Source organism: Portunus trituberculatus, chromosome 15 (assembly GCF_017591435.1).
Source record: "Portunus trituberculatus isolate SZX2019 chromosome 15, ASM1759143v1, whole genome shotgun sequence".
Taxonomy (NCBI): Eukaryota; Metazoa; Arthropoda; class Malacostraca; order Decapoda; family Portunidae; genus Portunus; species Portunus trituberculatus.
In genome coordinates this window covers 13,237,862-13,256,304 of record NC_059269.1, presented here as the reverse complement: position 1 = coordinate 13,256,304, position 18,443 = coordinate 13,237,862, and the positions used below count along the sequence as shown (strand labels likewise).

Here is an 18,443-nt window from a genome sequence, read left to right as displayed (position 1 = left end):
TCAAGGCTAAATATATGTGCTTATTTTTCTTTATTATTATTATTATTATTATTATTATTATTATTATTATTATTATTATTACGATAGTTATTAATATCAATATCATTATCATTATTACTATTATCGTTATGATTACTATCTTCATTATTATTATCATTAACATAATTCTATTAATTAATTTCTATCTCACTGCTGGGAACTTTTTGAAATGGGATTCTGACCTTGTGTCGTTCTCTGCTTGCACGAGTAGGTGATCCCTGCCAGCTGCTGCCCTAATTGTAACTTTAGATCTGCTACACACACACACACACACACACACACACACACACACACACACACGCGTAGTGTAGTCGGCTCACAACCAGAGGGCCCAGGTTCGAGTCCCGGGAAGCGACGAGGTTAAGTCTCTTATGTGTAGCCCCTGTTCACCTAGCAGTAAATAGGTGCAAGATGTAACTCGAGGGGTTGTGGCCTTGCTTTTCCGGTGTGTGTGTTGTGTGTGATGTGGTCTCAGTCCTACCCGAAGATCGGTCAGTATGAGCTCTGAGCTCTTTCCGTAGGGGAAAGGCTGGCTGGGTGACCAGTTGGCGACCGTGGTGAATAACACACGCATACACACACACACACACACACACACACAATGGTGGTCTTTTCTATGACATAGAAGGCACTGATTGACACGCGGTGGTAATTCTGACATTTCTAAACAGTTGGTCATTCTTATCACAGTGTGCAGTTCTTCTTGTATACATGCTGAGCGTTCCATATCCTCTCACCCTTTCACCATTAACAGCACGTGATTGTAGCTACTTTCTTCTTCCTATCTACTTTGCCTGTTACTGTTTCTTCGAGCCGTCAGTTGCTAAAAATCTATACCACTGATGCCCATATTCTGGAACACTTCCGCGCAGCACCTCCACTATATTCAGAAAGCTCTAGTTGAAGTGACACGGGATTCTAAGGATGTTTCTGTAATTCTAGTGACATGTTAACAAGTTTTCTGCATTATCAACAGGACAAATACTCATTAAAACTCGACTAATCGTCTCTGAGGGCTTTGAAAATGATTGCGGTGAGAGGCGGAAGCGTTTCTGAAAAATTACCCTCACTGAATCTTGCCACTCTGTCACCTCATTTCCTTCCTTTGTGATGAGATATGGTACAAATTATTCTATTCCTTTCATAACTTTCCTATTCACGAAGTACACACTGAACTGAACTGAAGTCTTGTCTAAAATTTGCTCACAAAATATATACCACTGAATCTTGGTACTCTGTCACCTCATTCCCTTCCTTGATGAAATACTTTACAAATTATTCTATTTCTTTCATAACTTTCCTACTCACGAAGCACACACTGAACTGAAGTCTTGTATGAAATTTGCACACTCGTATATCCTTTCCATGTATGTCAGGAATGCTCAGAGGCAGTTTCCCTTTTTACGAGGCATAAATGGAAATGTGGACCTTATCTTGCCTAGTTTTAAGCAGCTTCTAATGAGGAGTTGAAATCTTTCAAAAGGCGTTTCAGGATTCTTGTGATAATCTAACAAGAATTCTGCATTACTGATATAAAAAAAAGGACGTGAGAGCCTGACTAACACACACACACACACACACACACACACACACACACACACACCGCGTAGTGTAGTGGTTAGCACGCTCGACTCACAATCGAGAGGGCCGGGTTCGAATCCCGGCGCGGCGAGGCAAATGGGCAAGCCTCTTAAGTGTAGCCCCTGTTCACCTAACAGTAAATAGGTACGGGATGTAACTCGAGGGGTTGTGGCCTCGCTCTCCCGGTGTGTGGAGTGTGTTGTGGTCTCAGTCCTACCCGAAGATCGGTCTATGAGCTTTGAGCTCGCTCCGTAATGGCGAAGACTGGCTGGGTGACCAGCAGGCGACCGTGGTGAATTACACACACACACACACACACACACACACACACACACATGGTTGTCACTCTTCCAGTTATGGACATTGAAGTGACGTGACTCTACTCCGTCGTCACGCGAAAGGAAACAAGTTTATATTGTCGCCCGGCTGACCAGAAAAGGACAAGGAGAGAGGAAGGAAAGGCAAGCATAACAAGACTGACTCACCCACTTCCTGTCTGGCCGCCCCTTGAACGAATAACAATGGACGTCTTTCCCAGACGTTTCATGGTGCTATCTTGGCCACTTCCAATAGGGCCTGGCGGAAGCTATAGTGTTTCAAGTGTGCTTTCATGTATCTCGTGGTAATTGAGTAAGAATACTGCGCCATTAAGCCCTTCAATACTGGGACACATTTTTTACCTTGAGATTTGTTGAGGATTAGACCATTTTATTGATATTAGGAAGGATCTATAGAGGACAAAAGAGTAATGGCCAGGATCCTCACTATTCTAATCCCCCACATAAGTTTCTGAAAAAAAAAACATCATTAGAAGATTAGTATTCATATGTGACCTTTAGAAATTGTCTCGTAAGATGAAAGCAATACTACTTATCATTAGAGATACAACTTTCTGGAGTGCTGAACAAAGGAAATTAGGAGTGATTTTCCTTTGTGCTTGCTCAGCTACACACACACACACACACACACACACACACACACACACACACGCTGCACCTCTCAACACAACTGCTAAGGGGAACGTACTCGAGAAGGGAGCAAAGTTTACGGGAGGTGCTGAAAATGACGCGAAGAGTGAGGAGTGAAGGAAGAGGGAGTGAAGAGGGAGAGGGAAGAGTGAGAGAAGGAAGAGGTGAAGAGGAGGGGTGAAGGACGGTGTTTTTGGAGGCGGGGCACTGAACGATAAAACATTAGAGATGGTCTGTGCCGTTGCGGAGGAGGATGAGGAGGAAGAGGAGGACGAGGAGAACGAGGAGGAGGAGGAAGAAAACAAGGATGAGTAAGAGAAGGAAAATGATATTGAGTTGCAAGCAATAAGCAACAAAAACATGTATTGAGGGCGGGAAAGCTTATCAATAAAAGCAGTATTGATTACAAGGCGAAAATAATTCAAATGTAAAGGCAAAAAAAATATAATGATGATAATGACAAGGAGAAGCGGAAGGAGGAAGAGGAGGAGGAGGAGGAGGAGGAGGAGGAGGAGAAGGAGGAGGAGGAGGAGGAAGAGAGTGAGGAGGAAGAAAGAGAGAGAGGAAGAGAGCGATTGCAGGGTAATGAAGGAAAGAAATAAGTGGATTGAAGCAACCACCATTACCAACAACAATAATACCAACAACAACATCAATAACAACGGATGAAAGAACAGTAAAAGAAGAAGAAGAAGAAGAAGAAGAAGAAGAAGAAAAGAAACAACAACAACAGCAACGACGACGACAACAACAATAACAACAACTGGAGGAAAAGAACTGCATACAAAAAACACATATTTTGCAATCTCTTATCTCCTTCCTCCCCTCTCTCTCTCTCTCTCTCTCTCTCTCTACCCAAGGCTGATCGTACCATTGGTCTCTCCTAAGTTATCGCCCGTCTGGTTTTGTGGTTACTGCTCACGTTTGTTTTCAATGACGGCCTTCACTAATATTTTTCTTTTTATCTTTCCTTGCATCAATCATACGTAAACTTACTATTGGGAGAAGGAATTAGGGTGACTATGTGTGTGTGTGTGTGTGTGTGTGTGTGTGTGTGTGTGTGTGTGTGTGTGTGTGTGTGTGGGTGGGTGGGTGGGTAGGGAGAGGCAGGGTAGTGCAGACAGGTTGAGACGGAACACGGAAGGCAAAAGGGTCAGTTTGCATCCCGCGGCCGTGGTGGCGTATACTCGTCAGCGTCGCAGCAGCAGTATTGGCAGATTTAACATTCGTACTGCGAGGTACAGAGCGTCACTAAGTTTGGAAACGCATTGTAACCTCTCCATATTTCACCGCGACTACTTTAACAAGCTCTAGTGAAAGTTATTGCCAGTTTTCAAGTGTGTTTTTCAGAATCCTCGTCATAAACAAAGCTTCTGCGTGACTGCTAGTGATAAAACAACAACCACAACCAAGAATGTGACGAATAATCTCTGTGGTCTCTTAAAACAATCCCGGAGAGACTCTTAAGTGTTTGAAAATACGAACACTAGAAAGAAGGAACAGATGAAACGAAAGGGGCCAGTAGCGTGTGTATTGAGTGATGAGTTGCTGACACAGAGATGCTGGGAATAGCAACACCGAAGAGGCTGTTTGTGACGCGGGAACAGTGAAGATTAAAAGCATGGCGAAGAGAGTGAAGTAGTGGCTTAGTGGCGTAGTATAAGATGCATATTGGTGCTTATAGAAGTTAAGTGTGTGTATCAGAAATAACTCCAGCAAGCTTTCAAGATAAAAAGGGTATGGTATGTTAAAACACTGAACGTGTGCGCAGTGTTCTAAGTGGATGGGTGTGCTTGAAAGAGGCCAAGTGTATACATCAGTGGTTAAGTAGCGAGCATCCGTGAAGATAGACTCTGCCATGTGTGGTGAAGGATTGGTGCTCGATATGCAGGCCGAGGCTATGAGACACTGACATGGCATTCGAAGTGCACTTGTGTGTGTGTGTGTGTGTGTGTGTGTGTGTGTGTGTGTGTGTGTGTGTGTGTGTGTGTGTGTGTGTGTGTGTGTGTGTTATACGGGTCTTTAAAGGTGTTTTTATTGTTCTAGTTGCAGGTTAACATGATTTCTATAATATCAACATTAAAAACACTCTTGATAAGCCTTCCATCACATTTTAAAAGATTCTAGTATTTATCTATATTTCTCTACGTCAGTGTATATGTACTTTTATCCTTGTTTATTTTTAGTAACATTAGTCAGTGTCAGTTTATCCTTGTCATTTTTCAATAACCTGCAAAAAAGAAAATAAGAACCTTTGAAAATAGTCGTGGTGGAATTTAATACAGCAAAACGTTTCTGAATGCGGGTCCTTAAAACCACGTGTCCATCTTCACTGTTCCGCGGTACACACGAGAATGTTGTGGTGAAATATTAAACTTCTGGGAACGCAACCCCTATTTTCTTGTCAGGCAACTAAACTGGTCCTCGTGACGCCAGTGCCAGGGGGCGTGGTCCACTTAAGAAGGAGTGATAAGGGACAAGGACCGCGTCATCAATCATACGAGCCGTGGATGTTTTTCTTAGGACGAACATGATGGCAGGAAAAGGAGTGGTGTAGTATTTCCACGTTCATTTCTTTCTCGGAAACAAATATGAGTGTTCGTCTCAGATGTCGCGTCCTACTTAGCGAGAATGAAACGGAAGGAGGAAAATGCGAACGCTCTGGTTGAACTTGAGAGGATTTGATGCTGTTGTTACATTGCTACTTATGTTACAACGTGGTGAATTGTTGCTCGGGGAGGTAACACAGAAAATGAATGAAAAGATAGATGAGATTATGTACAATACTGTAATACATCTCAAATACATTCACAAAACATATTATGCATTAGTTAAGGCAGTAATGTTAAGCGAGACGTTTAAATAAATAGAAAAATAGTATTCTCTATGATAAATAACGTCATGAATGGAGGAGTTAGAAATATATCACAAAAAAGTACAAAACTCATGAATATTTCACCTACTTTCTTCCTAGTCGTGTTAAATTTTGAGGCGTTATTTTCTTTTTTCCTCACTGACTCTTTATGAAAAACAACAACAACAATAGAGAAAAACAAAACAAAACAAAAACAAATGAGTAAGTAATAAAACGTCTACGATCCTTCAATTAATGCATCTACGACCTACGTCTTCAGAATGTTACGTTTGTATTAGACACGCAGTCACCTTATGCTCACTTCATTCACTATGCAGCATTCATTTCCGGGGAGAAAGTAAGGAAGGAAGGACTGACGATAAAAAATAACAATAATAAAACAATATATATATACATAAAATCAAGCTTCAATATACGAGCTTTTAACTGTATATACGAGGTTTTAACTGACTTTCTCTCATTCTTACGCCCATATTCAGAAATGCCTTCCCCTCTCACTACGACAATTTTCCAAGGCCACAGAGACAACTAGCCTGGTTTTCAATCACTATATTTCCTCTTAATAGACTAGAAAGCTTGCCAATTCATCATCATAACCATAAAAATACTATTAAAAACACGAGTATCTTCAACTGGAGCCTTTGGAAAGCAGTGATGGTGAGACAGCAAAGCGTTTCAGACTACGCGCTGCTGCTCACCTCGACCCTCTTCTATTCTTCTCGGCTGAGTGAAGAGCAGCCAGTTGACCTTCACGAGCCTCGTTACATCCCGTACCTGGGGCCTCTCAACGGCACTCCCACCAAGTCACTCCCTCTCCACCTCCTCCTCCTCCTCCTCCTCCTCCTCACCACCTCTCCCCTCTTCATCATTACCATACGTTGCTTAATTGAGCTGTTTCGTATGTTCTGTATTTCTTGGCGGGTAAACTGCTGACGCTCACATGAAGGGTTCTGAGATGCTGTTTAGATTACTAACAGTGTGTTTACTGGCAAGGCTGCTTCATAACACACACTTTTTATAGTCTGGCTAATGGAATACACACATCCTTTGACTTACACTCTCAGCTGTGTATATAAACGTTCCTTGTTGCTGAGGAAGTGGTATCGCAAATTGTATTAGGCTAAGGAAATCTTGTATGAAGTCGTACTGATTTTATGTGAGAAGCTTTGTCTATGTTATAAAGGAAATTTGATAACATTTACATACTGCTGGATCTTGTGTGTGTGTGTGTGTGTGTGTGTGTGTGTGTGTGTGTGTGTGTGTGTGTGTGTGTGTGTGTGTGTGTGTGTGTGTGTGTGTGTGTGTCTATGTCTGTGTGTGTGTGTGTGTGTGTGTGTGTGTGTGTGTGTGTGTGTGTGTGTGTGTGTGTGTTCAAGGTCTATAAGCGAAGTTAGAATGACTTGCGTGCAATCAGCCTTGGTAAAATGAGGCGCGGGTCTTCGCTCTCAGGAAATTAGTAATACTAGTCAAATATGAAGTTTGGAGAAGAATAATTTAAAACAAAATCTCATTGAAATTAGACGAAAAATAAAAGTCAACAGTGGTATCTTCTTACAACACCTTGAGCACCGGTGTGGCTGAACATAATGCATCCCTAATGAATCAAGATGAGGGTTGGTGAAGGTTATCCATCTCTGTCTCTGTACTTAATGACGCTGTACATCACTCTGTATTAATCTCCGGCTATGTCAGTGAAAAGATTCATTGCCGGAGCATAATCAAGTACTACAATAAGTCTTCTCTGCAGGATATGTAATTACTTTTCTCCTTAAAAGCCACCTCATTTTTGAAGATTACTTTGGTGGGCAGCTCACTGGCATTACCTTACCGAGACACTAAACACGTCATTAGAGCGGCTAGTCACGTGCAGTCTGGAAGTTCTGAATCCTGGTCACAGCATCCAACACCTGCTTCTTCCGTTTGTTTTGTCATCAGACACAGTAAATAAGGCATTGATAGAATGAGGCCTTTAACCTGAACTACACAACGGCACATGGAGAAAGCAAAACGAAAGAATATTAACAGCAGATTCACATTGTATACAAAATCTCATGCGTTAAAAGGAAAGAGTTGAGATAGAAATGTTTTTGCTTGCTGCCATTCCTCGGTTGCCTCAAAATTTGTATCTTTACCATTTTCCTTTGAACGCATGAAATTCTATACGTGTGAGTTTGCAGTCTGATATTCCTCCGCCTTGCCAATCACAACAAAACACAATAATCGGCTTGTTTACTGCCCTTCCTCGGTTGACTCAAAATTTAAACACATGAAATTTATACATGTAAATTTGCTTGCCAATTACAACACAACACAATAAAAGTTTGTTTGTTATCAGTCCTTGGTTGTCTCAAAGTTAATGTGTTGTCACTGGCTTCTACAGTGACCAAACAATCTCCTCAAAATGCAGCTGCTCAATATGGTAAAGATGTGCTGACAATAGATAACTGCTTGTGTGAGGCAGCTCGGCAGGGGAGGGGCTGACACAAATGGGTGCTCCAGGTGTCGCTGGATGCGCTGTCCCACCTCGAGGCAGCAAATTATGACACCGGAAACCAAAATCAGTATAAATGGAATGTAATCCTCCCAGCGTGCCGGAAACAGGCGCGACACTGAATGCGTCATGGCACACGTAACATGATGACACTGGGCTCCAGGTGACAACTTTCCTGGCGTTGTGATGATAAATAAATAACTTGATAAATAAATAAATAATTAAAAAATCAATTATCAAAAAGACTTGAAAACAAACTTCAAGCGGTGTTTAGAAAGATAGTCTGCCGAGGCTGAGAATTAAAGCTACAAGACTGCAAACCCGGTAAGCGTTCTTGTACAAATCGGGGACCCAAATTTTGTAGCTCGCTGCATCGCTAACACAATCTGGCTGAGTCACGGCCACGTAATGAGCTGACACATCATGAGCTTGTTACTCCAAAGACATCTAAAAGGAAGCCAAAAATGCCCGTGAATTGTGAGTTTTTATACTAAAGGGAAAGATGGCCAAGGGCAAAAAAAAAAAAGAAAATAAATAAATAAACAAATAAAAGGCTCACGTGATTGCCAGTTCCCTAAAAGAGTTATAGGTTAGCCAAAAGTCTAGAACAAGTCTTGAAACCTCACTCTACGTATGCACGGAAACATATATAGTCATAACTCCTTCAATATCAAGAGATCTATTACGCTTTTATGACATACTTTTTAATGTAAGAGGGGAAAGCTGACCAAGAGCAATGAAAAATGAAAAAAATCCCAGAAAGTAGTCAGTTATCTTGCAGGGTCCAGAGACTTAGCCAAAAATAGGGACAAATCTCTTGAAACCTTCCTCTTAAATGAAGTCATGTCGTAGGAAGTTGGAAATACAGAAGCAGGCAGGGAGTTCCAGAGTTTACTAGAGAAAGGGATGAATGATTGAGATTGATTCTAGTTCTTTCTCTCACCAGTGACTTAAACACAGCTGTAATCATTCATTTCGTATCTCATTCGCTACATATTCAAACTGTATCGCCTCCCACGGTTATTACCCAAGTATAATTCTGTTTTTTTCTTTTTATTTTCCTGAAGAGAGAAACTTATAGTGCATGGAACTGTGATCGAGAAATTGCAATACGATAAAAGGCCAGTATGTGTGAAAAAAAAAAAAAAAAATGCTTTTCTTACACACATACATACGTGAGAACACTTTAAAGGGGGTATTTTTACAGCATGTATCAGCTTTCCAATAGTGTGGTAAATAACGAAAAGAAGTTCCCAGAGAGAGAGAGAGAGAGAGAGAGAGAGAGAGAGAGAGAGAGAGAGAGAGAGAGAGAGAGAGAGAGAGAGAGAGAATCACCCAAAATTGTTATTGTTAGTTTACCTATGGCCTATGCTGTAAAGTGCCCTTGCTGCATCTTAAGACAAATACCTTTAAAAACCTCACTGCCTCCACTCACATTTTACTCCTTACCAACACAACTACTTAAATCAACAGCGCACTTAAAACATCCTATTTGGGCGTAGGTGGAGCCAGGAAGTTTGAAGGTGTGCCTTGAGAAACATGTACGCGTTCTCACGACACCACATAAAACACTTTAACTCTCTGCAGTGTCGTGGGAGCGCGGGTTGGCGGAGGGTTTAGTGGGCGTCGAGGGTTGCTAGTGTGTGGGGGCTCGTGGTGAGGCCTCCCACTGCTCCGTCCTCCGTGCCTTCAGTCTCTCCTGTTGGGTGCCTTCGAGAGGACCAACACCGTCCGCTAAGAGGTAATGGAAGAAAGAGAGAGGGAGTGTCAGTACGTATTTCGAATAGTGTAGTAATAACTGAGGCCGTCTTTTGAAACACTGAGCTTTCATACGGTTCTCATGAGTGTTTCTGCCTTGGACGATGCGGAAATCTTCGTTAAATATCACTAGAATCACGGGTACAACTATCGATACGTCAAGAGTTTACACTGAACGAAAGCCTGTTAAAGATAGTCAAGGTAAGACATTGCAAACTATCTCTAAAATTACGAATACATTGAAAACTCCATTGACTTTCATCAGACCAGGTAAGACGCTGTAAAGTTGAAAAATCCTGTCCTTGGTGTGTTCTTTCTTCCATCCTTATGTTAACTCTTCCATTTCCCATTTTCCATTCATTTGTTCTTACCTTCGCATATTTTCTTTAATCTTAATCCCTGTGTTTGTGTGTCAGGTGGCTATAAAGTTGAAGAATGCTGTTCCTGCCGTGTTCTTTCTTCCATCCTTATGTTATTTCTTCCATTTTTCATTCTCCACTCATTTATTGTCCTTCTTTCCTTCCGCATATAGTTTTGTGCCTTAATCTGTGTGTCAGGTGGCTATAAAGTTGAAGAATGCTGTTCCTGCCGTGTTCTTTCATCCATCCTTATGTTATTTCTTCCATTTTTCATTCTCCATTCATTTATTGTTCTTCTTTCCTTCTGCATATAGTCTTGTGTCTTCATTCATGTGTGTTCTTGTGTCAGATGGCAGCGCGATGGCACGATAAGGCCTGGGAGCTATCATGCCTTGGTATCTTTGCTATGCTGCATTACGCATGATGGAGGAGAAAAATTTACGCTTTGTTTTTGATGATTTAATGTGCATTTATTTACTGGAACGAGGTGATGTTTTTTGCATTGAAAATAAAAAAAAAATAAGTAAAACGATATTTAGATGAAATGAAGATAAGTACCTAAATGATAAAAAAAAAAAGGTTAGTAGATGACAAGCAACAAAAAACTTGGAACAAACTAACTCTCTTCAATGACGTAACCCTTCAGTACCATGACGTGTTTTCATATCTAATCTGCTTACTATTTGGTGATTTTATGCAGCTTCAGATAATTATGTGGGGATTAGAATAGTGAAGATTCTGGCTATTCATATTCTGACCTCCATGTAAATAAATCGTCTAATCATACCCATAACTCGTGGTAGGAATGGTAGTGTAAGACGGTACATGCTAAACAGAAAAGAGTAATGATATTCTTTGTGATCTGATCTGAGGCACTCATTTTGTAAACAAGCCCAGAGTGTTAGCAAAGAGAAAACAAAAACAAACTTAATTTGATTCAACTTACTGAAGCCATCTTGTTATGTGTTCAATGCACTGCTTGGCGGTCAACACTGCACATCAGCCTTGTTTGTTTTGCACAGACGCAAACTCTCACCACTGGGCATCTGTGTAGTGTACCGACTTGTCATATGCGGGAGGCTGAACACAAGGCGATAAGCGACGCACAGTGTTCTCGGTTTCTTTTGATGATAAACAGTGTTGGTCCCGCTTGTCATCGAGAGGGAGAAACATTTGGGTGTGTTTATGGCTGGGCTTCCGAGGTGGCGGAGGTGGATAGAAGTGCACTTTCTCTCTCTCTCTCTCTCTCTCTCTCTCTCTCTCTCTCTCTCTCTCTCTCTCTCCACCAGATTGCCTCAATGAAACACGCTTCCTTTTAATCAGTATTTTGTTATTGTGTTACTGTAAATTTTCCAGAAGAATCAAAGCACTTCTTTATGTATTTCTCTGTGTATTTGTCTGCTTATATTAATCTATTTACTATTTCATCCTATCTCATCTATCTATCTAAGAGCCGTATTCAGAAACGCTTTGCTCTCTCACGACGACTATTTCTTAAGGCTTTAGTTGAAGATACTCATGTTTTAAGGGCATTTTTATAGTTATGGTGATGGATTAGCAAGATTTCTAGTTGATCATAAAGAGAAACTGTCTTGAAAACCTGGCTAGTCGTGTATGGGGACTTGAAAAATTGCCATGGTGGGAGAAGAAGGCGTTTCTAAATATGGCCATAAATACCACACGCTGATCTTCTTCCTAGGATCTTGTTTTACCTCAGTGTAAGAACGAAAATACAGTACTTCCCTCTTATCCCTTTCACGCGCCTCCTACGTTGCGTGATACATATTCATCAGCTGCGCACTGCTCGACCAGACTTACCGGGTTACGCAGTACTGCAAACAAACAAATGGTCACTCCGTCAAGGCAATTATAATGATGTCCTTAGGGAGTTTGCATCACCACCTTCATCAGTCATGTCGTTACGAAATGCCGGATATCCTGCCACAAGAACCCTTCCTATACTCCCGGCTGGCATCGCGTCACATGGAGGTGCAAACATGTATACTTAGTCGCGCTACGGTGGGAACATTGTGGATTATACCTTATACAACAGAGGTCATGGACAGTCCTTGAGGGAATATTATCTCTGATCCATGATTGCTTACATTTGAAACACACTACCATCATCACAGAACCGCCTACGTCTGTTCCTGCCCCTCACTGTCCCTGGTGTACTGGTGGCAGCTCTTAACCTTATAAGTAATGGAACGCATTTGTCTTGAGTTTGGGTATGATTAGACCATTTTATTGACATTAGCAAAGGGTCTATGGAGGTAAGAAGATTAATGGCCAAAGTCTTCACTATTTCAATCTCCCACACGAGTTTCTGAAGCTGAATAGAATCACCAAATAGTAACCAGAATGAATAGGAAAACGCGTCATCTTCCCTCCTCACCGCTGACTTAACAGACTGGTGGCGAAAACAAACCCATCTGTGACCGAGGACTTAAAAACCATGTCACCTCAACTACTAGCTAGAGCCTTTTGAAAGTCATGAGATGCACGCAGAAATGTTACAGAGAATTTAGAGTAACGACATGATCATCCTTATCAGGGGCAAAGATGGCGTGGAGCTTCGACAAGACGGGAGAGGTGATCCTGTGGGGTGCCGTGAGTGGAGGCGTGGCGCTGCTACTGAAAGGTCTGGGTTTCTCCTTCTGCAGCTGGATATTCATCGGCTGCTGGTTCCTCTCCGCCGCCACCGCCCTCCAGCTGTCCTGCATTAAGGTAAGGTTTGGTTTGCACAGGTTTGGTTTATTTGAATGAGATGTCGCGACGCACAAATGACCTTTCCTTGTCTCCTTTTAGAATGATCTTGGATGACTCTTCACTTGACCTAAACAGTTCTCCTTTGTTGTTATTGGTGAGTGCGTGGCGGAACACATTCACTTCTCAGTTCTCGTTGCAGGTGCCGGCGGCAGGTAAGGCAGTGGTGGTGACGGGATGCGACCATGGTATCGGCCACGCCCTTGCCCTCCACCTCCATCAGCAGGTAAATATTTCGTGGTGTCCATTGGCAAACTACTTAATAAAGACACTACGAGCGCAGGAATTTACTATAGCGACCAACACATTCCTTACTGCATAGCAACTATCATTCCGATAAGGCCGGCGTGTGGTGGGACGCCGCTTGTTGATATTCCAGTAGAGTAAACGCTTATGTTCTCGTACATAACTCACATAAAGAGTCTTTGTGAAGCAATATTCAGATACGGTCTGTTATCTCACAAAGACTACTTTCTAAGACCAAAAGGAATTATCAAGAGTGTTTCTCCTTTTGATAACGTTTAATCATGTTAAACGGTCACTAAAACCATACAAACACACATAAAACCTAGTGTAACTTCAACTAGTGTCTTGAATGTAGTGAAGATGCTGCGAGGAAGTACATAAGAATATCATTATAAGCCCGACGCTAATTGTTCTTCCTCGTCAGGGCTTCCGAGTGTTTGCTGGGTGTTTGAATGACGCCGGAGAGGGTGCGGCAAGGCTGAGGGAGCAACACTCGGAGAGACTCATTGTTTTGCCTATGGATGTCACCAAGCAAGAGCAGCTGAACGCGGCAGTGCAGGAAGTGAAGCTGCAGCTACCGGAAAGAGGTGAGTCCGTCCTCAACCCACGAAAAAAATTTGTAAAACTTCGAAAAAAAAGCATAAGAAACACGATTGGCATTCCCTGAGAGGATAGATGGATGACTATTTGGGTAATGAATAAGTGAAAAGAGGAGGAAAAGTGTAAAGTGCACGGTAAGACAGATTGTGTGAAAATAGGAAGACAACGGAAGATAAGTGTGCGTGCCTTCCCTCAGAGGTGCTGTGGGGGCTTGTCAACAACGCAGCTATCATGTCGAGGGGCTACGTGGAATGGGTACCGCTACACACCTACAGGAAGATCATTGACGTTAACGTGCTGGGGATGCTAGCGGCCACTAAAGCCTTCCTGCCGCTCATCCGCAGAGCCAGAGGTGAGATGCTTTCGGCTTTATCTTTTAGGCTTGCATTTTGAAAAGCTTTGAACTCGCAGGAGAACTGTTTTGGAGGTCACCGAGATGATCAGTCAAATTCTCATGGATGTTTTCTCTTCACAATGCAAAATACTTGTTATATATCGACTAAAAATCATTAGAACACAATCAAAACCTCCAAAAATTAATAATAAAACATGTAAAATAAGAAATGAAAATAAGGAACCGATGCATTCCTTATTAACTCCTTCCCAAAATTACTTCGCTCTGTTCACCTTTCCTTTCATTCATCTCAGAAGATCGCCCCCTTCCCCTCCCACGCTCTCTCTACACGGTGTCTCCACAGGTCGGGTAGTCAACATGTCCAGTGTGTCGGGGGTGATCGGAACAGGCATCCTCTCTCCTTACACCATCAGCAAGTACGCAGTGGAGGGCCTCAGTGACTGTCTCAGGTGAGGGAAGACAGACACACACACCCACCCACCCACCCACCTACACACACACACACACACACACACACACACACGGGGTACTGAACTAAAAGCTTTCTCCTCTAGTTAATTCACAAGATTAAGTGGTATCCCTTATCTATTTCCCACTAAACGAATAGGAGATACAGAGAGGCAATGTTAAATTTCCTCATTGTATCACTCAATAATTCTTTACTTTTCCGTCCCCTCCTCTTCCACGTCCCGGCATGGTACCACAGACAGGAGATGAGGCAGTGGGGCGTGGCTGTCTGTGCTGTAGAGCCGAGTAACTTCAATGCTGGTGAGTATACCGGGACTCACTAATGAATATGTTACGCTAATCTCTCTCTCTCTCTCTCTCTCTCTCTCTCTCTCTCTCTCTCTCTCTCTAATCGTCTGTACGGCCTTTAATATAGTTCTTATGATAATCCAAAGTGTTTGAGAATACAAGCAAATCAAACACAAACAGATAAATACGAACATTCCAACATAACCAGACTTTTATAACATCAGTCTTTCGTCACGTACTAATATTCAAACAATGCTACCTTTGTGCACAGCGACCCAACTGCTGACGGCGACCAGAGTGGAGAACGAGGGCTTAGAGATGTGGGAGTCCATGCCAGAGGTAGTGAGGTCTGATTACGGCAAGCATCACTTCGACAGCGTCATGAGAGTACTACGGGAGTCTGTACAGGGAGGGGTGAGTTGCCCAAGTCTGTTTTCATTTAGCGTACTCAAGAAACGTTCATTGCTACGGATTGTTTCTTTACTTGATAAATTTTTTAAAACTTTTGGTAACTAACTCTGTACAAGGGCTTTATCCGTCCTTGTATGGAGTACACTTCGCATGTTTGGGGGGAGTGTTCCACTCATTAACTCCCCTCCTCTGATTGAATGTCTTCAGCCTCTCCCTCACCGCCGGAATGTTGCATCTCTTGCTATCTTTCGTCACTATTTTCATGCTAACTGCTCTACTGATCTTACTAACTTCATGCCTCCCTTCCACCTTTGGCTTCGCTGTACAAAATTTTCTTCTCATCCCTATTCTGTCCAACTCCCTAATACAAGAGTTGACCAATACTCTCAATCATTCATACTTTTCACTGGTAAGCTCTGAAACTCCCTGCCTGCTTCTGTATTTCCATTTTCCTACGACTTGATTTCTTTTAAAAGGGAGGTTTCAAGACATTTGTTTCAGAATTTTGGCTAACTCTATCACTCTTTAAAGGAACTGGCAATCAAGTGGACCTGTTTTACATTTTTTTGTTCACCCTGGCCAGCTTCCTCTTGCATATATATATATATATATATATATATATATATATATATATATATATATATATATATATATATATATATATATATATATATATATATATATAGAGAGAGAGAGAGAGAGAGAGAGAGAGAGAGAGAGAGAGAGAGAGAGAGAGAGAGAGAGAGAGAGAGAGAGAGAGAGAGAGAGAGAGAGAGAGAGAGAGAGAGAGAGAGAGAGAGAGAGAGAGAGAGAGAGAGACTGACAAGGCACTGACAAGGCCACGGACAAAGAAAAAAGCCTTAAGAATACTCGTAATGGCCAGGCTTCCAACACTGAAGGGGACACTGAGGTTGAGGACGCACCAGAAGAGGCCCACCCCTCAGAACCCAATGGTGACAGTAGGCCCCGCACATGGCCTCTGTACCTGTGCCTCTTTGTTGCCTTCACTTTGGCAAGAAAGAGTGTCAAGTGCCGCAAACACCACCACTGAGGCTCTCCTTCTTGATCCCTCGCCTCCCCAATGCCGACTCCCTTACGGCACTGTGAATATTTATCGCTCATCTCTACTTAATCCAGACTAGACAGACACTCCCCGTCATTTGCCAGCCGTTCAGCCTCCACCACCTTCTCCCTGTAACTTTTCTCGGTTAATTTTTCCTTGTATATCCTTTTCAATTCCTGCTCTTACATTAAAAAAAAAAAACACACAATCCTGACGAACCCACATCATAACAAGAGGAAAGACGAGACAGTGAGGTGAGGTAGACAAAACTTAGAATTCCTACCTTGAGGCACCAGCGATGAAGCTTCCTTTATCCGCAGTGAGACATTCGAACACAGCAGGAAGGAGTCCAGCACACTGCCCGGCTGATGTGTTTCTCCACACACACACACACACACGCACCACTTGACGCGTAAATATACTGATGGACCCGTGGAAACATCTGAGTTAATGTCCATTGTTTCCTGATACACCACACACATATGACACTAACACAGCAACACATTTCACTAATTCACCACAGTCGCTGCAAAGGAAGCTAAGTACTGGCACCTTATCCTCCTTAGCCGTCGCTGCACACTGATAGATTACGTCACTCACCGCTAGAGGTCATTCCCACCGTCTGTCGTCTGCTGGTCATCATTAGTCACTTCGAGAGAGAGAGAGAGAGAGAGAGAGAGAGAGAGAGAGAGAGAGAGACTGACAAGGCACTGACAAGGCCACGGACAAAGAAAAAAGCCTTAAGAATACTCGTAATGGCCAGGCTTCCAACACTGAAGGGGACACTGAGGTTGAGGACGCACCAGAAGAGGCCCACCCCTCAGAGGCCAATGGTGACAGTAGGCCCAGCACATGGCCTCTGTACCTGTGCCTCTTTGTTGCCTTCACTTTGGCAAGAAAGAGTGTCAAGTGCCGCAAACACCACCACTGAGGCTCTCCTTCTTGATCCCTCGCCTCCCCAATGCCGACTCCCTTACGGCACTGTGAATATTTATCGCTCATCTCTACTTAATCCAGACTAGACAGACACTCCCCGTCATTTGCCAGCCGTTCAGCCTCCACTACCTTCTCCCTGTAACTTTTCTCGGTTAATTTTTCCTTGTATATCCTTTTCAATTCCTGCTCTTACATTTAAAAAAAAACACACACACACAATCCTGACGAACCCACATCATAACAAGAGGAAAGACGAGACAGTGAGGTGAGGTAGACAAAACTTAGAATTCCTACCTTGAGGCACCAGCGATGAAGCTTCCTTTATCCGCAGTGAGACATTCGAACACAGCAGGAAGGAGTCCAGCACACTGCCCGGCTGATGTGTTTCTCCACACACACACACACACGCACCACTTGACGCGTAAATATATTGATGGACCCGTGGAAACATCTGAGTTAATGTCCATTGTTTCCTGATACCACACACATATGACACTAACACAGCAACACATTTCACTAATTCACCACAGTCGCTGCAAAGGAAGCTAAGTACTGGCACCTTATCCTCCTTAGCCGTCGCTGCACACTGATAGATTACGTCACTCACCGCTAGAGGTCCTTCCCACCGTCTGTCGTCTGCTGGTCATCATTAGTCACTTCGAGAGAGAGAGAGAGAGAGAGAGAGAGAGAGAGAGAGAGAGAGAGTTATTACATACTTGACCAGTGTTGTATTCCCTGCAGGAGAAGGACCTGACACCTGTGCTGGCTGCTCTGACGGAAGCACTGACACAGAGGTTCCCCCGCGCTCGCTACCGTGTGGTCGACACTTACTACTTCCTCAAGGTTGCCGCTGCTATCCACCTGCCGGAGTGGATGTTTGACCTGTTGTACCTGCCGTAGCAAACGTTTCCTTCCATCACCTGTAACCCTTCCTGACTCCACCTTCCTCACCATCACCACCTTCCCCATCACCATTATCACCATCACACGCCGCCCCCATCGTCACCTCATCTATGACTGAAGCACACATTGTTGGTGTCTCAGGGTTCCTGTTGCCATAGCTTAACTACTTAAGATAATACGTCATGTGTCTGTTTAAAGGACGCCTAGTGCAGTGCGTTTAGTTTCCTTTCGCACTGAGTTTGTTATAAATGTATCTTGTATTGATAAAAATGAAATAAACCTGTGCTTGATAACATTCTTCCTTCCTAGTGTGTGTTGTGTGTGTATTGAATAAGT

The 18,443-nt window shown here is 42.9% G+C and overlaps 2 protein-coding genes across 6 annotated transcripts in view; one reads left to right on the top strand and one right to left on the bottom strand.

Annotated features, from left to right (window-relative positions):
* LOC123504035 (trypsin-1-like) overlaps positions 1 to 16,741 on the bottom strand; it is a 44,286-nt gene extending 27,545 nt beyond the window's left edge. Inside the window, exon 1 of the mRNA XM_045254280.1 lies at positions 16,552 to 16,741. Within this exon, the coding sequence (XP_045110215.1) occupies positions 16,552 to 16,726 (175 nt within the window). The 5' untranslated portion in view covers positions 16,727 to 16,741. The remainder of the gene's footprint in view (positions 1 to 16,551) is intronic.
* Positions 3,754 to 18,400, top strand: LOC123504036 (D-beta-hydroxybutyrate dehydrogenase, mitochondrial-like). 5 transcript variants are annotated; one of them, XM_045254285.1, is made up of 10 exons: positions 3,754 to 3,826; positions 9,542 to 9,695; positions 12,626 to 12,798; positions 12,980 to 13,063; positions 13,508 to 13,670; positions 13,880 to 14,035; positions 14,382 to 14,487; positions 14,745 to 14,806; positions 15,066 to 15,208; positions 17,946 to 18,400. In XM_045254285.1, the coding sequence occupies exons 3-10, from the start codon at positions 12,634 to 12,636 to the stop codon at positions 18,102 to 18,104; spliced, it is 1,038 nt and encodes a 345-aa protein (XP_045110220.1). In that variant the 5' UTR covers positions 3,754 to 3,826; positions 9,542 to 9,695; positions 12,626 to 12,633; the 3' UTR covers positions 18,105 to 18,400. The 5 variants fall into 5 exon arrangements, with proteins under 5 accessions (XP_045110220.1, XP_045110221.1, XP_045110219.1 ...); XM_045254286.1 differs by lacking the exons at positions 3,754 to 3,826; positions 9,542 to 9,695 and adding an exon at positions 3,840 to 4,330; XM_045254284.1 differs by lacking the exon at positions 3,754 to 3,826 and having other exon boundaries at positions 9,274 to 9,695.
* The last annotated feature ends 43 nt before the right edge of the window (positions 18,401 to 18,443 follow it).